Source organism: Coturnix japonica, chromosome 2, assembly GCF_054131305.1.
Source record: "Coturnix japonica strain WE chromosome 2, WE-NBRP24, whole genome shotgun sequence".
Lineage (NCBI taxonomy): Eukaryota > Metazoa > Chordata > Aves > Galliformes > Phasianidae > Coturnix > Coturnix japonica.
In genome coordinates this window covers 36,103,359-36,120,357 of record NC_140664.1, presented here as the reverse complement: position 1 = coordinate 36,120,357, position 16,999 = coordinate 36,103,359, and the positions used below count along the sequence as shown (strand labels likewise).

The 16,999-nt window shown below is 36.3% G+C and overlaps 1 protein-coding gene across 5 annotated transcripts in view; it reads right to left on the bottom strand.

Moving 5' to 3' along the window:
- Positions 1-16,999, bottom strand: part of ST18 (ST18 C2H2C-type zinc finger transcription factor) — a 174,966-nt gene that overhangs the window by 16,427 nt on the left and 141,540 nt on the right. For all 5 annotated transcript variants that reach the window (XM_032442722.2, XM_085537383.1, XM_032442724.2 and 2 more), the window contains 3 exons: positions 8,649-8,891; positions 3,304-3,419; positions 457-519 (listed from right to left, as the gene is read on the bottom strand). In XM_032442722.2, coding sequence (XP_032298613.2) covers positions 457-519; positions 3,304-3,419; positions 8,649-8,891 — 422 coding nt within the window. The remainder of the gene's footprint in view (positions 1-456; positions 520-3,303; positions 3,420-8,648; positions 8,892-16,999) is intronic.

Sequence of the window (16,999 nt, the reverse complement as noted above, 5' to 3'; positions counted from 1 at the left end):
CTCAGAAGGAAGCAGAAGAAATTATTGTTTCAACCCCCAGGTAGACAGTAGGCTATTTGGAAGGAAATAATTGGCAGCAATGTATTGGCAGTTCTGTGAATTTCAAAGCCAGTTACAGAGGTATCTACAGAAACCTTATTTAAAATCCCATCCAATATCTCATCTGTATAGAGAGCGCTTGTTCACTTAGGGAAATGCAGCCTTTACTAAATGACTTATCTACAGGTCTCTGCTAAGTCATGCAGCTTGAGTGATAAGCATATGCTGCCTAAGTCCGTCAGACTATTGAGTCCAGATGTTCTACAAAATATAAAACCTGAAAACACTTTTCTGTATAGATTATTTTCTGCAAGTTAATTTTGAATACTTATCCATGGTTAGTATAAGAAAAAAAGTTAAATGACAGCAAGTAAAAGTAGCACTATTTCCTGCTTTGGTTTTCCTGTTGTATCTTACCTGCGGTGTGAAGCATAGTTTCCTGTTACATGACCACTACCGTCACATCCTGGAGTCGGACAGCTATGCAAAGATGCAGTGAGAGGTTAGAGCATATATAACAAATCACATAGCTTACCCTGCAACTAAGTACATAATGATATGTAGGGCAATCATAATCATCATGACCCATCTCAATACTATCATGGCACTACAAGAACTAACAAAATATATATTACAGTCCTAGTTTTCAATTAGTAATTGAGGCACAGTAGGAAAAAAATCCTATTTTCACCATGCAAATGAGCCAAAACCTTATTTTTTTGATCTATGAAAATGAAACCACCTTGCTTTGCATAGGTTTTTCAATTACAGCTCAGATTCTTGAAAAGAAACTTTACTATTGCTACCAATTTTTAACTGCAGTTCATAAATCCTAGAGGTAAAGTTTCCTATCTGATCAGGCCTGAGAACAATAATATCTCAAATCGTTCCTTTAGCTTCTAACTAAAATAAGTCACCTTTTTTAGACATGCATTTGGGATTTTTATTTGCTGACATAAGTGAGAAATAAATGCTATGGTTGCTTGCAGAACAGAAAATGTATTAATTAAAGTTCAAAGTGAATGTGTTTTTCTGGGATTTTTCTCACCTGAAATGAGAAATGGCGTAAAAGTTGTGTACATTTAGCACAATGTTTTTTTGGTTGTTTTTTTTTTTTTCATTTATGCCAAGAGATGGAGGCACGTTTGACATGGATAAAATGTTATTTTTTTTCCCTCAACTCAACTTTAGTCATAACACAGAGATCACATATCAGATTGGGATATATTCCTCTGCAAGAAGGCAAAAATTGCAAGATATGCAATCTGTGGGTGGGTGAGATGAGTTCAATATACCCTTTCTAGAATACTTTAAAACCTCTATCAGCAGCCCTGCATTCACCTTATAAAATGGCTGTGTTTCACTGGACCCACAGTTAAGAAGGGCATTCAGAAGCTGTACAGAAACATTTAGTTAGTGCTCCATGGGTAAAGCATACCTCAGATCCCCACCTGGATATTTTCTATGAACTGGTAGAATGCTAGGAACTTTTCAAATCCATAAAAAAACCCTTAGCAAGATGTCACAGCCCACTTCAACCTGAGCAATGTAGTTTTGGTAAAGAGAATCAGCATAGAAAAATAGGAGATAGTGAGCTGATATTCATACAGTAGTTCACTGCAAATGAGATAATGGGGTCATTTTTTTTTTCCTCTGCAAGTGCTTATGTCATTTTTAAAACTTCCTCATGATGGAGCCACCTGTATTGGATTGTTCTGTACGAGTTTCGAGGCTTAGTGGTATCACAGAAATGCAGTCTGATTTCCATAATTGCACCTAGATTCTGCTGATATATTAAAACTATTTCTTATTGAATTTTAAAACAGCTATATTTTAGGTGTCCTGTCTCTTTCTACTCATCGTGTGAAAAAAATACAGTAAAGCCACTGTCAGATTATCATTGTTTTTGTAAATACTGTGGAGGAATATTATTTTGGAGATTAGAAAACTGTTTCATAGCCATCTCAAAACAGGTCAGTATTACAAAGGAATAAATAGTACAAAAGAAAAGCCATTAGAGTCTTCAGCAAATAAACTCTGAGTATTTTTGTCTGCAGTTGTTTTAGAGGAGGCAAAACAAACACGACCTCTTTCAATTTAGGTCATGAACTACAAGTACAGATACAATGTGGTGAGTAGGCAACATGCAGGCTGCACGGCATGAGGTGAAAGAATCACTCTTCATAGAAGCTTGCCCCAGGGAAATGTGATTTCTAAAGACAGAGTCATATCTGACTGATTCAGTGTCACTGAATCCAGAGAGCAGGAAGCGAGGTGATGGGATGCGACTCATTTATTTACGGAGGAGCCTGCAATGATATATTATAGACTCGTATCACTAAGTAATACTATGTCCCCTTGTCTGGAGGGACCTACTTCGTACTGGGGACAAAAAGAAAAGTGGAATAAATGATCACTCAATCCCAGATGACAAACAAACAAACAAAACAACAAACCACTCTACTGATAGCAATGCTGATGTGAATCCAGAAGGTTTTTGTGAAGAGCCTAATTGGGATTTTAAAAGGTGACCAGTATTATGAGCTGGTTGTGACAATTCACGATTGTGAATTGTGACAATTGTGAAACTATTCTGAACTAGAATAAACTGTTCTGTGCAAAAAGATTTAAAAGAATTCTGGATTCTTTGCAGTTTTTGACAGTAAGGTTTTGGAGTTTAAAACTAAGAAAATTAATCTCTTCTCTTGGGAAAAGAGAACATCAGTCTATTCTCACAGAGTATGAATTTGTGAGTCCTCTGGGTTTTCAGTTGGGCAGAAGGACAGAATGCTTTGAAGGGAGCCAATTAAGAACTTAAGCAGATTTCCTACAGGTTGGAAAACCCTGGGGCAGCTCCTCACTATCTTTTGAACTTTGTCTGTTTAATGTCTGCAAAATCTTCTGTACTTCTACACAAACGCTTGGAAGTGGAACTGTAACAAATACTTTCCAAATGACATTTATTCAATTACATAAATATTAACACAGCCTGCTTGTAGCTGTTGCCCATTTTTTACCTATGTATGTGAAGAATAAGGACCGATACAGAGGATAGTATAAGTCTTGAATTTGACCAGACTCTCAGACCTATCTCTGCCTTGTCTCAGCTCCATGCTGACCTACAGCAGGAACTACCTGCACTGATCAGTCATGAAGATCTCCTTGCTCAGTTCCCTCGAATGCACCCCAAATCAGCACTCAGACAAACAATTTACTTGTTATTTAGAAGGGAACTGGAAAACATGGCCTTTTTTTGTGACTCACGTGATGAGTTCCTTTTTGAGATCCCTTGAATGGAGTTTGGGTTTAGGACTTGGAATGGAGACTTCTCCTGGATACTTTTTTTCTTCCATGTTTTCTGGAGAACTCACTGGATCTTTCTGAAACATTAGAGGAGAGTGTGACAAATGGTTTCTCTTGTCAAGGCCTTCTACATATTCAACAAATAACTTGAGCATCTTTTAAAATATTTTTGAAAGCCCCACAAGAGGAGTGATTAAGAAAGTTTAATGCATTGTAATTGAAAGCACTGCCAGGTAAACTTTTTAAAATGTTGAACACTATATTGTGAAATTATTTCTTAAGGTAAATGCTGTTTTAATATGTATGTAGGGAAAATCAGGTTTATATTTATATAACAATGATGAAGACCACAGAAAAACACACAGAGAAAATTAAGGTGATTGTTGAATGTAGAGGCAAAAAAGATTTCAGAAAGTATATACTTGCTTTTTCTGTGCAAGTGTTTTGTGGTGTTTTATACAAAGTTGATGTGAGAACCATTATACCATATTATGAATTCAAAGATTATAACCATAAAGTAAAAAAAAATATTATATAAATATGTAAATACAACACTTTCTAGGTTGGTAGAAAGCAGTGATCTGATGTCTTATGCAAAGACAGCATTCTTGAGAAAGTAAAAATAATGAGGAAAAAAAAAAAACAGAGAGATTTTTTTAGCAGCAGGCTGGTAAGGGTAGTTATTGATTTCTACTACTTGGAGATTAAAATCATCATTGCTACAAGGCTATTTGATAGATAGCATGCACTATGAATATTCCCTCTTCTGGGAAAACATTTTGGATATCCAGAGCCCTGGAGAATATAACGATTTCATTTTCTGGAAAAAAATAAAAAGAAAAAAAAAAAAGCCCCCATAACTTTGATCATTTCAAATATCTTCATTTACAATGCTTTGAGGATTAATGCCTTCAATTATTACTATTTTTTTTGAAGGTTAAGATTTTCCCTTCTGGAATAATGTTCTGTAGATACTGCATCATTCAAGAAATCTCCAAAGCCCTTAGCATCAATTATCAAATCTCAATAAATCCTTGCTGGGAACTCACGTTGGATTTGCAACTTCATTCTCATTCTCAGGCAGGTAGCACCCTCAGATTACCACATGAAGGAGCAGAAACTGCTGCCTGCAGTTAAGGGGAGGACCTCTCAGCTTCTACTAAACTCTCAGGGTTGGTGCTCTGGGCTTGTGCAGCTGATGAATGTGCCAGGACTGAGGGGCAGGGATGTCTGCAGAACTGTTAAGCACATAGTGGAAGGCTGAGAAGAATCTGGACTGAAAATGGAGATTCTGCCTACTGGGACTTGTAAGCTCTGCGGGGGTGTTTCTTCTGATAAAGCTTCCATATGGTCGTCAATTCTGGCAGCTCATCTTTGCCTGTTTGGAGACTGAATCTTCAATATGACTTCCTTCTGCTTTCTGATACTGGCTACCTACTGCAACTTGCACTATACATACACATAGAAATTCATGTCATATTATTGATATATCAATTACTGCTGATTTTTGGAGCCACATTTGTGGGGTTTTTTTTAGGAATAATTTCATCTGCTACAAACGTAGAAAGCAAAAATGCATGTCTTATTTTCTAAATACTCTTTCATAGTAATTGACAAGTCATGTTTTAAGATATAAAAGTAAAATGATATATTTCAGGCTCTTGGAATTTTGTTTATAAAGGAAAATTTCACATAAGTAGTAATAGAGAGTAAAAAAAAAAAAAAAAAAAGAAAGTAAAAAAAGAAAGATGAGCATTACTAAGATCTTCATATAGAAATACTAAATATTTGAAAGACATCCAAACATGGAAGCCAAGAAGCTAAGAACTGAAAAAAGGAACTACAGCTTTGTACTGCATACAAGCAACCTGAGAGACTGTTTTTCCAACATTAATTTAAATCCTGATTCTAGTGGCATATGGGGATGGCTTTCCTCTTCAAGATGCAGAAAGAAAGTTTTATTTAATTACTATGTCTTTTCACATGTTCTGATCTAATTTTCTTTCATACATGTAAATTAAAGCTTCTACAGCAATTATCACTATTGTAACTCTCCTTAAAATCAAAATCTCACAAAAGAACAATAAATTGGTGAACTTCTCATGACAGCTGCCGGGCTAAGATATCAAGATAACTTCAGAAAGCCTAGGTAGGTTGGTTTCCATTTAATATAATGGATGTTGAAGAAAGTTGACTTATCAGTTGTGTTTATTTTTTTATCAGCTAAGTCCAAGAGGCTACATCTGTATTACTGAACTAGGGAACAACAATGTTTCTAAAGATTTAGTGCATATATGGAATGAATCTTAAAAATATCTAAGGACCAGACAGATATCAGCCTTCTCACACTGCAGGGTTTCTTAGTGTTTCCACTTAAATCTTGTGTTCTTTCACTCAGATGGAAGATATCTCTTTATCAACTGTTAGACAAGAAACCTCTGTGTGTGAGATATTTGTCAAGTCACTGACTGATACTTACTGCACAGAGAGCACTGGCTATTAATTCTACATACTGGGACTTGACAAAGTGCAGCAGCATTGAGATTGATATACACAATTTCATTTAATTATGTACAGATGTACAGAATACTTTTAAAATAATAATATGTGAAGATAAAGGTTCACATAAGTATATCTATATGTATATTTGTAATGTATATGATATTCATACCACACTTTTTTTTTTTTCTTTTTTTTCTTTTTCAGAATTTAATTCTGGATTTCTATCATCAACTTTTCCAGACAAAGATTTTTAAATCTTTTAACCAACAGCTATGCATGCACAGACATGCAGAAAATCCAACAAGGACTTCATAGCTGCACTTCTTTGAAGAGAGAAAAATTCTCCCAAGGTCCAGAAGAATATCCAAACTTTGCCTTTTGTGGCCTTAGAGCCAGTACTCAACCAGTTCCCACGGAGGTGGTTGAGTCACCATCCCTGGATGTATTTAAAAACTGTTTGGATGTGGTGCTCAGGAACATGATTTTGTGCAGGGTTAGTTAGGGTAGTATGGTTGGGTCATCATTTTACTCAATGATCTTAATGCCTTTTCCAACCTGAATAATTATATTATTCTATGATTCTATGACCACATCTATCTCTAAAGTCTTAGCTTTAGATGTCAAGATAAACCCTTGGGATAACACCTTCAGTGTTTCCTACTTCTTGGTCTTTTAAAAGATGATGGTGACAGCTAAGTGTATGTATAATTTTTCTTTCCTAGTTGAGGGGATTTATAATTAAATGTTATTAAAATTATGAAGAATACCAGACTAAAAGGAAAACCAGCCCAATCCATCAAAACACTACTATTTTCTACAGAGCATGTGTGTATTCACGCATGCACACTACAGAAAGCAAGCAAGCAATGAAACTCCATTAATGTACAGATGGAAGTTTATATTGATTTCAGCAAAGACCAGAACATAATGGTAACATGAATAACAGATAATAGCATCTGGCACTTTTAACATTTTTAAGCCCTGAAATCTTTGGAGAACTGACAGTTGAACTAACTGACAGCTCTAGTTATTTCTCAGAGCTTTCCTTTTGGAGTGATTTTGAGCTTTTTCCAAATTCAGATTTTTTTTTTTTAGGGGGCATCTGGACAGGCTATTTCACTGAGAGAGAGAGAGACAATATTTTCTGGAAATTACCACCAAAATTAAGCAACTGTTGTGCATATGAAACAGATAACAATGAATTAGAAATAGATATAATCAGTCATTTTCTTTGCATAAGGATAAGTGCCAGTCTTCGATTTGCAAAACAGAGACTCTGTCCCCGAGATCACTGGACACACTGATGTTCCCTGGGATGGCAAAAGCTCACAGCAGAAGTCTGGGTCCAGATCCTCAATTAGGAACAAGCCATATAGTGTCAAAGCACAGAGTGTGAGGGGCAAGAGTGCCTGAACAGTGATCTTTGTCATTTTGTATAGTATGCTGATGCCTCCAGTTCCCTGTTCTGGTGCTGAGTGAATCAGGCAGCCACATGTCTTGGCAATCTGAAAGTCCATCAAGAGTGGGGAACTTGGAGGTGCTTCTGCTATAGCTCCTTCTCAAATCCGCAGTAGCTGCAGGGAGGTTGAGCAACAGAACAGGCCCCTGCCAAGTCTGCAGCATCTACTGATCTACAGCAAGGCAATTTTCTCAAAGTTGGGGACCTCAGCCTACTGTCTTGTGTGAAATTCACTCCGGAACACTAATACAGGTTCCTAGAGTCTTGTGGCTTAGGCAGAGAGCACAGTCAGCCCCATAGAGGTGTCAGCAGTGTGCTTTTCAAGACAATCCTGCCCCCAAGAAATGATCCACCATAGCACAAATTGTCTTATTTTGGCAGATCTCTACCCAATCCTGAGAGATTTTAGTGCGTTCAACTGAATTATCTTCTATTTCCTGGTATTTTTTTGGAAAGTAAGTGTGAATCCCCTAACCTCTAAGCAGATTTACTATTCTGTATGTCTTCTTAAAGTATCAGTTTTTATATTTGAAGAAAAGATAATTCTGTAACAATTAAAATGTTCAAATTTTTTATTCAGTATAAAAACAACAAATAGAAAGGAAATGTATTTGAACCCAAATAAAAAAGTTCAAATCAAAATATTCTACTTCAGAAAGTTATCACTAAGGCTTGTTTATGTTAATTAGCATGACTTTGGCTTATTAGGCTTAAAATGACTTATGATTTCTTCTTTACTTAAGAAAAAGTCAAGTAATCCATACTCTAACAGCCAGAAAAAGAAAATTGACTGAAAGCCAAAGCTTGTCAAATAAAAGGGGGAAAAACAATACAAGACTGTCCTGCCATGTTGCTAGCATACAATAATCTGTAAGACAAATAAACAAAACCAAAATCATGTTCATTATCAAGTTGGAAGGGGGAATCTAAAAGAATAGCCATGAAATGTGCAAAGTCACTAAGTAAAAGCATTTACTGAAATTTTAGTTGGTCTTCTCACTTACTCTTCTGTGCTTCAACTTTGACTTATTACCTTTCCTAGGATAGGTAGAAAAGAAAAGAGATTTGTATGTACTCTTACATTTTTCCCTTATGTTTTCTTATGGAATAAAAGTCATCAGTATTGGTGGAAATCACATACATATACTTTTGTGCTACTTGTAACAAAAACCTTCAGGAATTTCAAACAAATTTTTGTTTCTGAATTTCAGCTCTCAGATGGGATTCTAAACCAATAGACTCACATGTGAGATCTAAGGCTCACTGGCAGAGATTTACTGATATACCATTATCTGATCACTCATCCGCCAGACAAAAAATCACTCAGAAACTGAAAAAAAAATACCTCTTTTTCTTCTTTCCTGCCATGTGTCTTGCTGTAGTTGATTGGTGTGTCCCAGCCTTCTTGCTCACAAAGAGCCTGGTAGAAGGCTGCATTTACCAGGATGCTGCTTGTTTTGAAAGGAGAAGAGGAAGGAGTGGGAAGTACTGTACTGGAAGAAGTGAGAGGCGTAACTTTGTCTTGGCTTCGGTTCTTTTTCATGCTCAAATCCAGAGTGCCATTTTCATCCACTTCTATTTCAGCCCCCTGACACGAAACAGGAAATAGAAACATGCTTAAATACAGATATGGTGAAGCTGCAACATAAGCATGTGGTGCTTTTAAAGGATAAGTATAAATGCATGCTTTTATTTAAATTTATCTGAATATAAAACCAGCTTTTCGATTTATATCAGTTAATGACCAACTCTTAGGCAGACTTAAGAGTAGCTTCAGTAATGGTGTCCTTGCATCTCAGCTTAAACATTGTAAGTAGAATTTAAATAAGATGCCTCTAAACCATAGCCTATACACTCTAAATCTAGTTTTATTTAAAAAAAGTTTAGCTTTAAATCTTCTTGATCTTTTCACTCTTACAGAAAACTATGACCCCAATTCACAGTTAAAAGCATTAATGCATTGTTTAGGTCATCACCAGCATCACATATGTTCCCTTCCCCCCGCACCTCACAAATATTTGGTCTGCACCACGGGGGAGAAAAGGAGGGGTAAGAAATATGCCTAAAAGAAACACTTGTAGGAGAATTTTTCACATATTATGATATTAATCATAAAATGAGCTGGAAATCACCTTCTAAAGTTTTGCCACAAACCAAGGTCTGCATAGTGAGCAATAGACAGCCACAGAAGAATCTTTGGAAGAATCTTCTTGATGGAGACCTCCAATATGAGTTAACAAAGCCTTTGCTATTCTGGGAAGTATAACAAGCAGCAGTTTGGAAAGAGACCCAACTTCTCTTTACAGGCTGGAAGAATCTCTCAAGGCAGCTCCTGCTCATACGAAAGGGCTGGTGCTGCTTAGTTATATGAGAACCAAGGAAGAAAAGCAAACTATTCTGCCTTCCACAGTAAAAAATCTTCTTGAAATGACAAAAAGCTCCTGAAAGTACAGCTTATTCATAGATCCAACAAAAAATTTCACCTTATGCTCACATTGTGAGGGCTAACCCTGAGCACTTCCTGCACTGAGAAAACAGTCTTTTTCCTTCTGGACATAGGCCTAAGCAGGCTTTTGCATGACCACATCATCCTTTAGATCATAGAATCATAGAATCACCAAGGTTGGAAAAGACCTAAAAGATCATCCAGTCCAATTGTTCACCTATTACCAATAGCTCCCACTAAACCATGTCCCTCACCACAACATACAGTTGTTCCTTGAACACCTCCAGGGTCGGTGACTTCACCACCTCCCTGGGTAGTCCATTCCAGTGCCTGACCATCCTTTCTATGAAGTAATACTTCCTAATGTCCAGCTTGAATCTCTCCTGCCGTAGCTTGAAACCATTCCCTCTGGTCCTAAAACCTTGCTTTCATTCATTGATGAGATACTACTTCCTTGTCCTATTCTTGTGGACAGATAACTAGTGACCTGATGATTTTACCACTATGAACTTCTTTCTGACCATTGCAATTCCTGTCTGCAGATAATTGCCTGATATGTTCTTTGTATAGCTGGGATTTTCGTTCCTTTGCTCTATTTCAAATGCAGTAATGCTGTCTGGAATTAATATGTATGTCTTAAGCAGGGAGCAACACTGCATATTGACATAGTGTTTAGATATGGGTAAGGCTGGTCCTTACTACTGACAGCAGTTATTAAATCAAGTAGCAGAAGAGGTGAAAAAGGTGCCTTCTGAAAGAACACTTGGTAGCCTAGTTGTACGTGTTAACCTGAACAAGTTGGAAAATATACAGAGACTACAGAGATAAATGGCAAGGTCATGCGAAGTAGTACTTATGTTGAATGCTATATTTAATTCTGATGAGTCCTCCTGTTGTTTTTGTCAGTACTATTTTCTATTTCTGTCACCATAAATCTCAGAAGCTACTTCGGAATTTGAGGCTAGATATGTTGGATGCTGGGTAACTTCGGAGGTAGTTACCCAGCATCCAACATATCTAGCCTCAAATATTAGCACACCTCAAGCTTTCTTATTCAGAATAAATAAAAAGTAAGCCTGTACCACAAGTGAATCACTTAAATCCTTTGTTGTAAATAGGAGACAGATATGCCCGGGGAGCAAGTCTTTCCATTTTACTTTTATCTCTTTCTTAGGAGGAGATGAGACACCGACAGAGAAAATCTCTCTCTCTCTCTCTCTCTTTTTTTTTTTTCTTTTTTCTTTTTTCCATTAACTACTGATGGAGATTAGTCTCCATTGAATGGTTAAAAATAGAGCAACCAAATTTATGCTTACTTATGGATTTTAAAATCAGTTGCAATGAAGCAGGGAATTCTTCCTCTGTGCTGAAAGTGTGACATGACAAAGTCAGTTGGACGTAAGGCACAAGCTTTCTTCATGCAGCCTTGTCTTCTACCACTGTCCATGGTTACTCATTTAAAGGTGAAATGCAGCTGATGAAATATTTTTATCATAAGGAAAATTTTGGTAAAAGATGAAAATTTCAGGCTCAGTGATCTCTCCTTACTTGGGGATCCTGGTTCCATTTTGTATTTATGGGCCTGCGACAGATGCACACCTAGACTGAAGCATACCAAGCCATCTGCTTGTCCCCAGTTCAGAAACTCAGACACTTCTTATATTTGCTTCGTCTGCATGACAAAGTTCACATTTTCAATCATACAGCTTAAAGAGATGTTTTATTATATTTATGGGAAGTAAATACACTTCTAATATGTTCATACTAAGATGCTTTGCTTATATCTTTCTGCCCCTTTTTAGTAAATAGTTTAATCTCCTGTGATAGTTTTAAGCCCTGAATTTGACAGTGCAGCTTATCCTGGATAATAACTTAGTATCCACCACATCTTATGCCATCTGTATAATATCAAATACATTTTTAAACCAGCATTAATAAACCTTAGTTACAAAAATCCAAGATATTAACTATATCAGTGCCAAGTTCACACTCCAGGATCTGACAATACAGCTCTGCCATGATCGCCCCAGTGTTTTTTGGCTTCAGAGTTGATATGTAACTATAGCAATGAAACAGAGCTACAGTAATCAAGTTTAATGACCAATGTAAAGTAAAATGCTAAATATTGTAGTTGCTGACATTTTTTGTAATAAAAAAACTTGGGTTAAGTCTGCACAACCAACATTCACATAAAATTCCAGACCTCTGTGACAGATGGCTTAGAAAAGGAAGCCATGTGACTGGGCTGCAGTAGTTTTATAGTGCAAAACCCATAAATAGTGCAGATTCTCTGTCACTGACAAAATATCAGCTACTCAGAAGGCAACAATGGCAACAAAAGAGACCAAAAGTATTCAAGGTTCCCTCCTTGATGAAACTGTACACCAGATAATATTGGGAAACAGCTACCGTTAACTGAAAAAAGAGCTTTGAGTGTTAAGGAGAATATTTTACTAACATAGATAGATAGATACCAGCACTTTCCTGAAATTCGTGCAGAAGCTGTGTTGTCCAACGCACCTAATTCTGATCAGGAAAGGCTGGGTTGTGTGTTTGTGAAGTAGAAGAGTACAGATGGGGTTTAAGTGAGCTCACAGATGCACATAGCAATTAAATATAGTCATGGAAAAATATCCCCTTTTGCCCATCACAGGATGGATCACACGTTTACAGCATGGGTTTTTATTCAGAACAGTATAAAATAGCTATCACTTTTTTACATTCATAGCAAACTACAAATGGCAGAGAGATGATGGTCAGAACTACAGCTCCAGTTTTCATTCCTATTCTCATCCTACCCTCCTCTCAATATGTCTGCTTTGCTTGTTTTACCACATTTATTTTTACATTAGTTTTAAACTGGAACTAAAAAGACAAAAATGGCAAAAATGCTAAAGCAGTAATGTGTCATGCTGACAGAAAATGGCACTTACTGTGCTTATCCCAGACTTTTAAAGGTTGTGTTCTCAGTGAAAGGAAGATCTGTTGTCTCTAGTCTGTACAGGATCTGTCCCATGTTTATCCATTTTTAATTACATATTTAATTGTACCTACAAAAAACTATTTATACTTTCTGTCTTTTCTCTTAAAACTTAAGTAAAATAAAGATGCAAATGTATCTTATTATTTCCTAACATAATATTTTACAGCAGATTGAATCTTTGGAATCTGATTTTGATCTTATTTACATTTACACTGATGTAAACCAGGGAAAAATCTACTGGAGCAATGAAGAAAAATCAATAAGGGTGAGAGGAGACCTACAGTAATTAAATTCAGGTTACTGCTTATCTGCTCCCACATCACTGACAGTGTAATCATTCCCATAGGTTTTAAAAGCAGCTGGAAAAAGGAGTTCAGAATGAAAATTGAGAGAAATAAGACTGAAACATATTTTCTTCATTCCACGATCTATACAGTAAATAAGATAAAGTACAGGTAGTACTCTATGAAGAATATCCATCTAAAATGAAGACTAACACAAATTAGACTATGAAATAGTCTCTATCTTCTTCAAGTGCCTTATACTTTAAAGTCAGGCTTTTTCACTTCATTTTATGTCAAAAGTATTACAAAGTATTATCTAGTACATTATTTAATCTTGTCTTGGAACTCAAGTGTATAAGCCAAGATAATAAAGGGAGAAGGTTTTTGTTTGTTTGTTAGTTTTTTCATAAATTGTTACTGTGTTATTTCATACATTTTGGGTTCATTTGGTGGCTCAAAACATTTAATATGCTGCAGTTTGTCTCAAGTAATGATTACAAGTTAAGCTTTATCTCACAGATGAATCAGAAAGAGTGAATTATTGTGTCTGTAGGAACCTTATTTCAAACCTGTGCCCTAAGGGAGATTGTGTCATTATATATAAGAGTTTTACCTTGGTTGGCATCAGTTATAACTTTTAATACTAAATAAGTCCAAAGAAACAACATTTTCAATGATTTTGCCTTCCCACTAGCAGTTTGGTCTGGCTTAGAAAGCTCGAAAGGGCTTTTCAGTTCTAGCATGAGAAATAAGTCTGGAACTAATATCTATCTTGCCCTGTGTGTGAATGCTATTCTTAGTTTGATTCCATCTGAAAGACTACTTTTTTTCTTTTTTCTAGTCACAATCAATAAGAATAAATGCACGCATACCTCAGATGTGAATTTAAGCAATTGAATTTATCTGTACTAAATTGAAATACAGAGACATAGCAGGAAAACTTGTAGCTGCCCAGTGATATTTGAGACACAGATGAAGTCACGGTTTCAGCCCAGAGCAATTCACAAATTAAATAAAGGCAGCCAAGAACTTATTCAAGGAGCAACATGCACAGCAGTATAACAGGATGGAACCTAGTGGGATTGGCTTATTTTTCACTCTGTATTTAGGTTTTAAGGTATTTGGAATAAAAGAATGCCTGACAGTCATGGTAAGTGACTACACTGACTACAATGTTGAAATAATTGATGTAATTATCCCCATCAGTATCCAAGAATATAGAGATGACATAATTTTGTTCAAAAACAGAATTTGAACTTTAAATATTTTTAGCAAGTGTCATTTTTTGTTTTCTTTCAAGGCATAGCATGCATATGCCATTTTGTCTAAACAGGTGGGAAAAACACCAAAACATTCAACAAAATGTTTGGCAAGCAGTAGTGATGGGGATACAGTTAAATTACATTGCTTGTAACTACCTCTGTGAGATGTGAATGTGGTGAGGGCTGTAAATAGTGAATGGATGCTATGATAATGTAGACTTTTGCGCCATGCTGGAAACTGCAGGGTAATTGTTCAAGGGGAGTCCTTCTGTTTACTTCTGTAGGAGCTGAAAGTAGCAACATGAGCTGGAAATCAAATGGACACCAGTGTACTGGTTTGGCATATAGACCACACGAGAACTGGCTGATCAGTATAAGCAGGGGAACAGCTTACTGGTGTCCGCACCTGTGAAACTGAATGGCCTAGACACTATAAAGTTAATGTGGTATTACTTATTTTAAATATGGTATAATCAAGTAGCTGAATGTCTTAGTAAATAGCACACAGCATAGAGAGATTTCACAGGGAAAGTGTAGGATCCATTTTAATGAACATTAAAGAGTAAAGGTATTCTTTAAGTTTTTTAATTTGTAATTTTTTTGCCTTGGATTCTCCCTTTTGAACTGAAATGCAGAGAATATGTGATCATTTCCAATTAAAATTGAAAATCCATTGAGTTAATAAAAATTGAAAAATTGCAGTGAAAAAAAAAAAAAGTCTCTTTTTCATTTAAGTAGTATATATCCATATTTGCAGAAAAGTAGTGAGCATTCAAGTTGAAACATCCAGCTCTTACTAAAAAAAAAAAAGACAAGTCCTTGGAGGTCAATAAATAAATAAAGAAAACAAGAATATGGCAATTGCTTAAAAGGACTGAAGTTCAAATTCTCTTTTAAAATGTAGAAGCATGGTATTTTACAGATCTTTCCAAACTGTACTTGGAAAGTATTTCACCATATCCTCTGTGGTCCCATTGGCCCTTTTCCTATCACTCTGGCTCCCAAGTATTGTGGCTTGGATTGGTGGGAGGCTGCACGGAGCTCATGTAATAGAAAAGACCTTTAGAAGTCAGGGGCTTTGATCCACGGAAGTAAGAATGATGCTAATCAGGTTTTATTTGGTAACGAACAAAGGAAAGTGGCAGGGTCAGGACTCAGAGGTCTGACTCTACAGAACTATAAACACAGCCACCCTACATAAGTGTTTTCAGTTCTGGTGAATGTGTGTACTATCAAGAACAGGAAAATTATATCATTAAATTTGCAGTCATTAGCTTAAGGTGAATTATTTGAGTCTCAACACTGAAAAAATCCTCAGGAAATGTTTTTGATAATCTAAAAATGTACAATACTCTATCATTAAAAAATCTACCTTTGTGACCAATACAAGCCACAGAAGAATTTAAAAAAAAAAAAAAAAAGGCAAATAGGTGGTACCTTTTAGATATATCCTCATACATGTTTTGCATTTTTACATTAAAAAAAAACAAACAAACAAACAAAAAAATCTACACTGAAGAGAGTTTTCTAGAAACTTAATTCTACTTTAGTTCCGAAAGTAATAAATAGCCAAATGCAAATAAAAACAGTTTTGTGTGGTTTTGGCCACCAAATCTGTTTGGGGCTCACTTGCCTGTGTTCTAGCCAGAAGCTAATTCTGATTCTTCTGTCAGATGTTTTGTAGCAGTATGCCCTCCAGAAAGTCTGGCAAAAGTAGAAGCAGGCAGATAGATAGCAAGGTATGCAGGTGATTTTCTTTTAGGTTGGATTCCTAGCTGTAAAAAAGGAGTAAGCTATGTGTCCCAAGTGTTCTTTTGTATTGATATTATTATATTCACTTCCATTCAAACCTTCCTCATCATTTGGCAACTGTGAAGCAGGTATGGAGGAGAAAATCTTTGGTTTATGTCTGGTCCCTTTACTGCTCTTCTTTGGCAAGAAAGTTGTATTGCTGAGGTCAGCCAAAGGCTGCAGCAGCAATGTAATCCAGCCATTGGCATCGGTTTCCATTTTCATGTTAGAAGTCTCTATTGAAGATCAGCGGAAGGACCTCTTTGCAGCAGCTGTCAGGGACAGATCTGTCACCTGAGAAAGGTTTCATGTGCAGTATAAGCTAAATTATGGATAATGCATATAGACATACTAAAATGTATACTCTGTGGCACCTCCCAGTACTGGTTTCAAGATTTGTGACCCCACAAATGGAAATAAAAGTCAGAAAAATAAGAGATACTGCTATGCAAAAGAGAATGACTTGTGTTGCCTGACAGGAACCACTTTTTTTTTTTTTTTTTTTTTTTTTTTTTGTGGTAAAAAAAAGTGGTTCCTGTCAAAGGATAACAGGTAGTCTCTTATCAGTAGTGGACAGAAGCCCAACAAAATTTGTAGACCAAGAGCTGCAGAAGCCACCTCTAGCCTCCCTGAGACTTGCAATGTAACAATCACTGGCCATTTGGAATACATATCAAGACTTGGAGTCCCATAGCAGAAACACACCTGATAATTTCTGTCTTGAATAAATGCATCTCTTTTCTCTCCCCAGTGATTTCTTCTCAAGTTCTTGTAATGGCAAATCCTCATCTACACAGAGCTTTCAAAAGTTTCATTGTAATGGAGCACATGGAACTTTAATGCAAATAGCAAATAACAGTGCTCCTGCATGCACAGCCATCAGAAGAAAATCTTGTCTGTTTTCATCAGCATTATAATACCATGTAATGG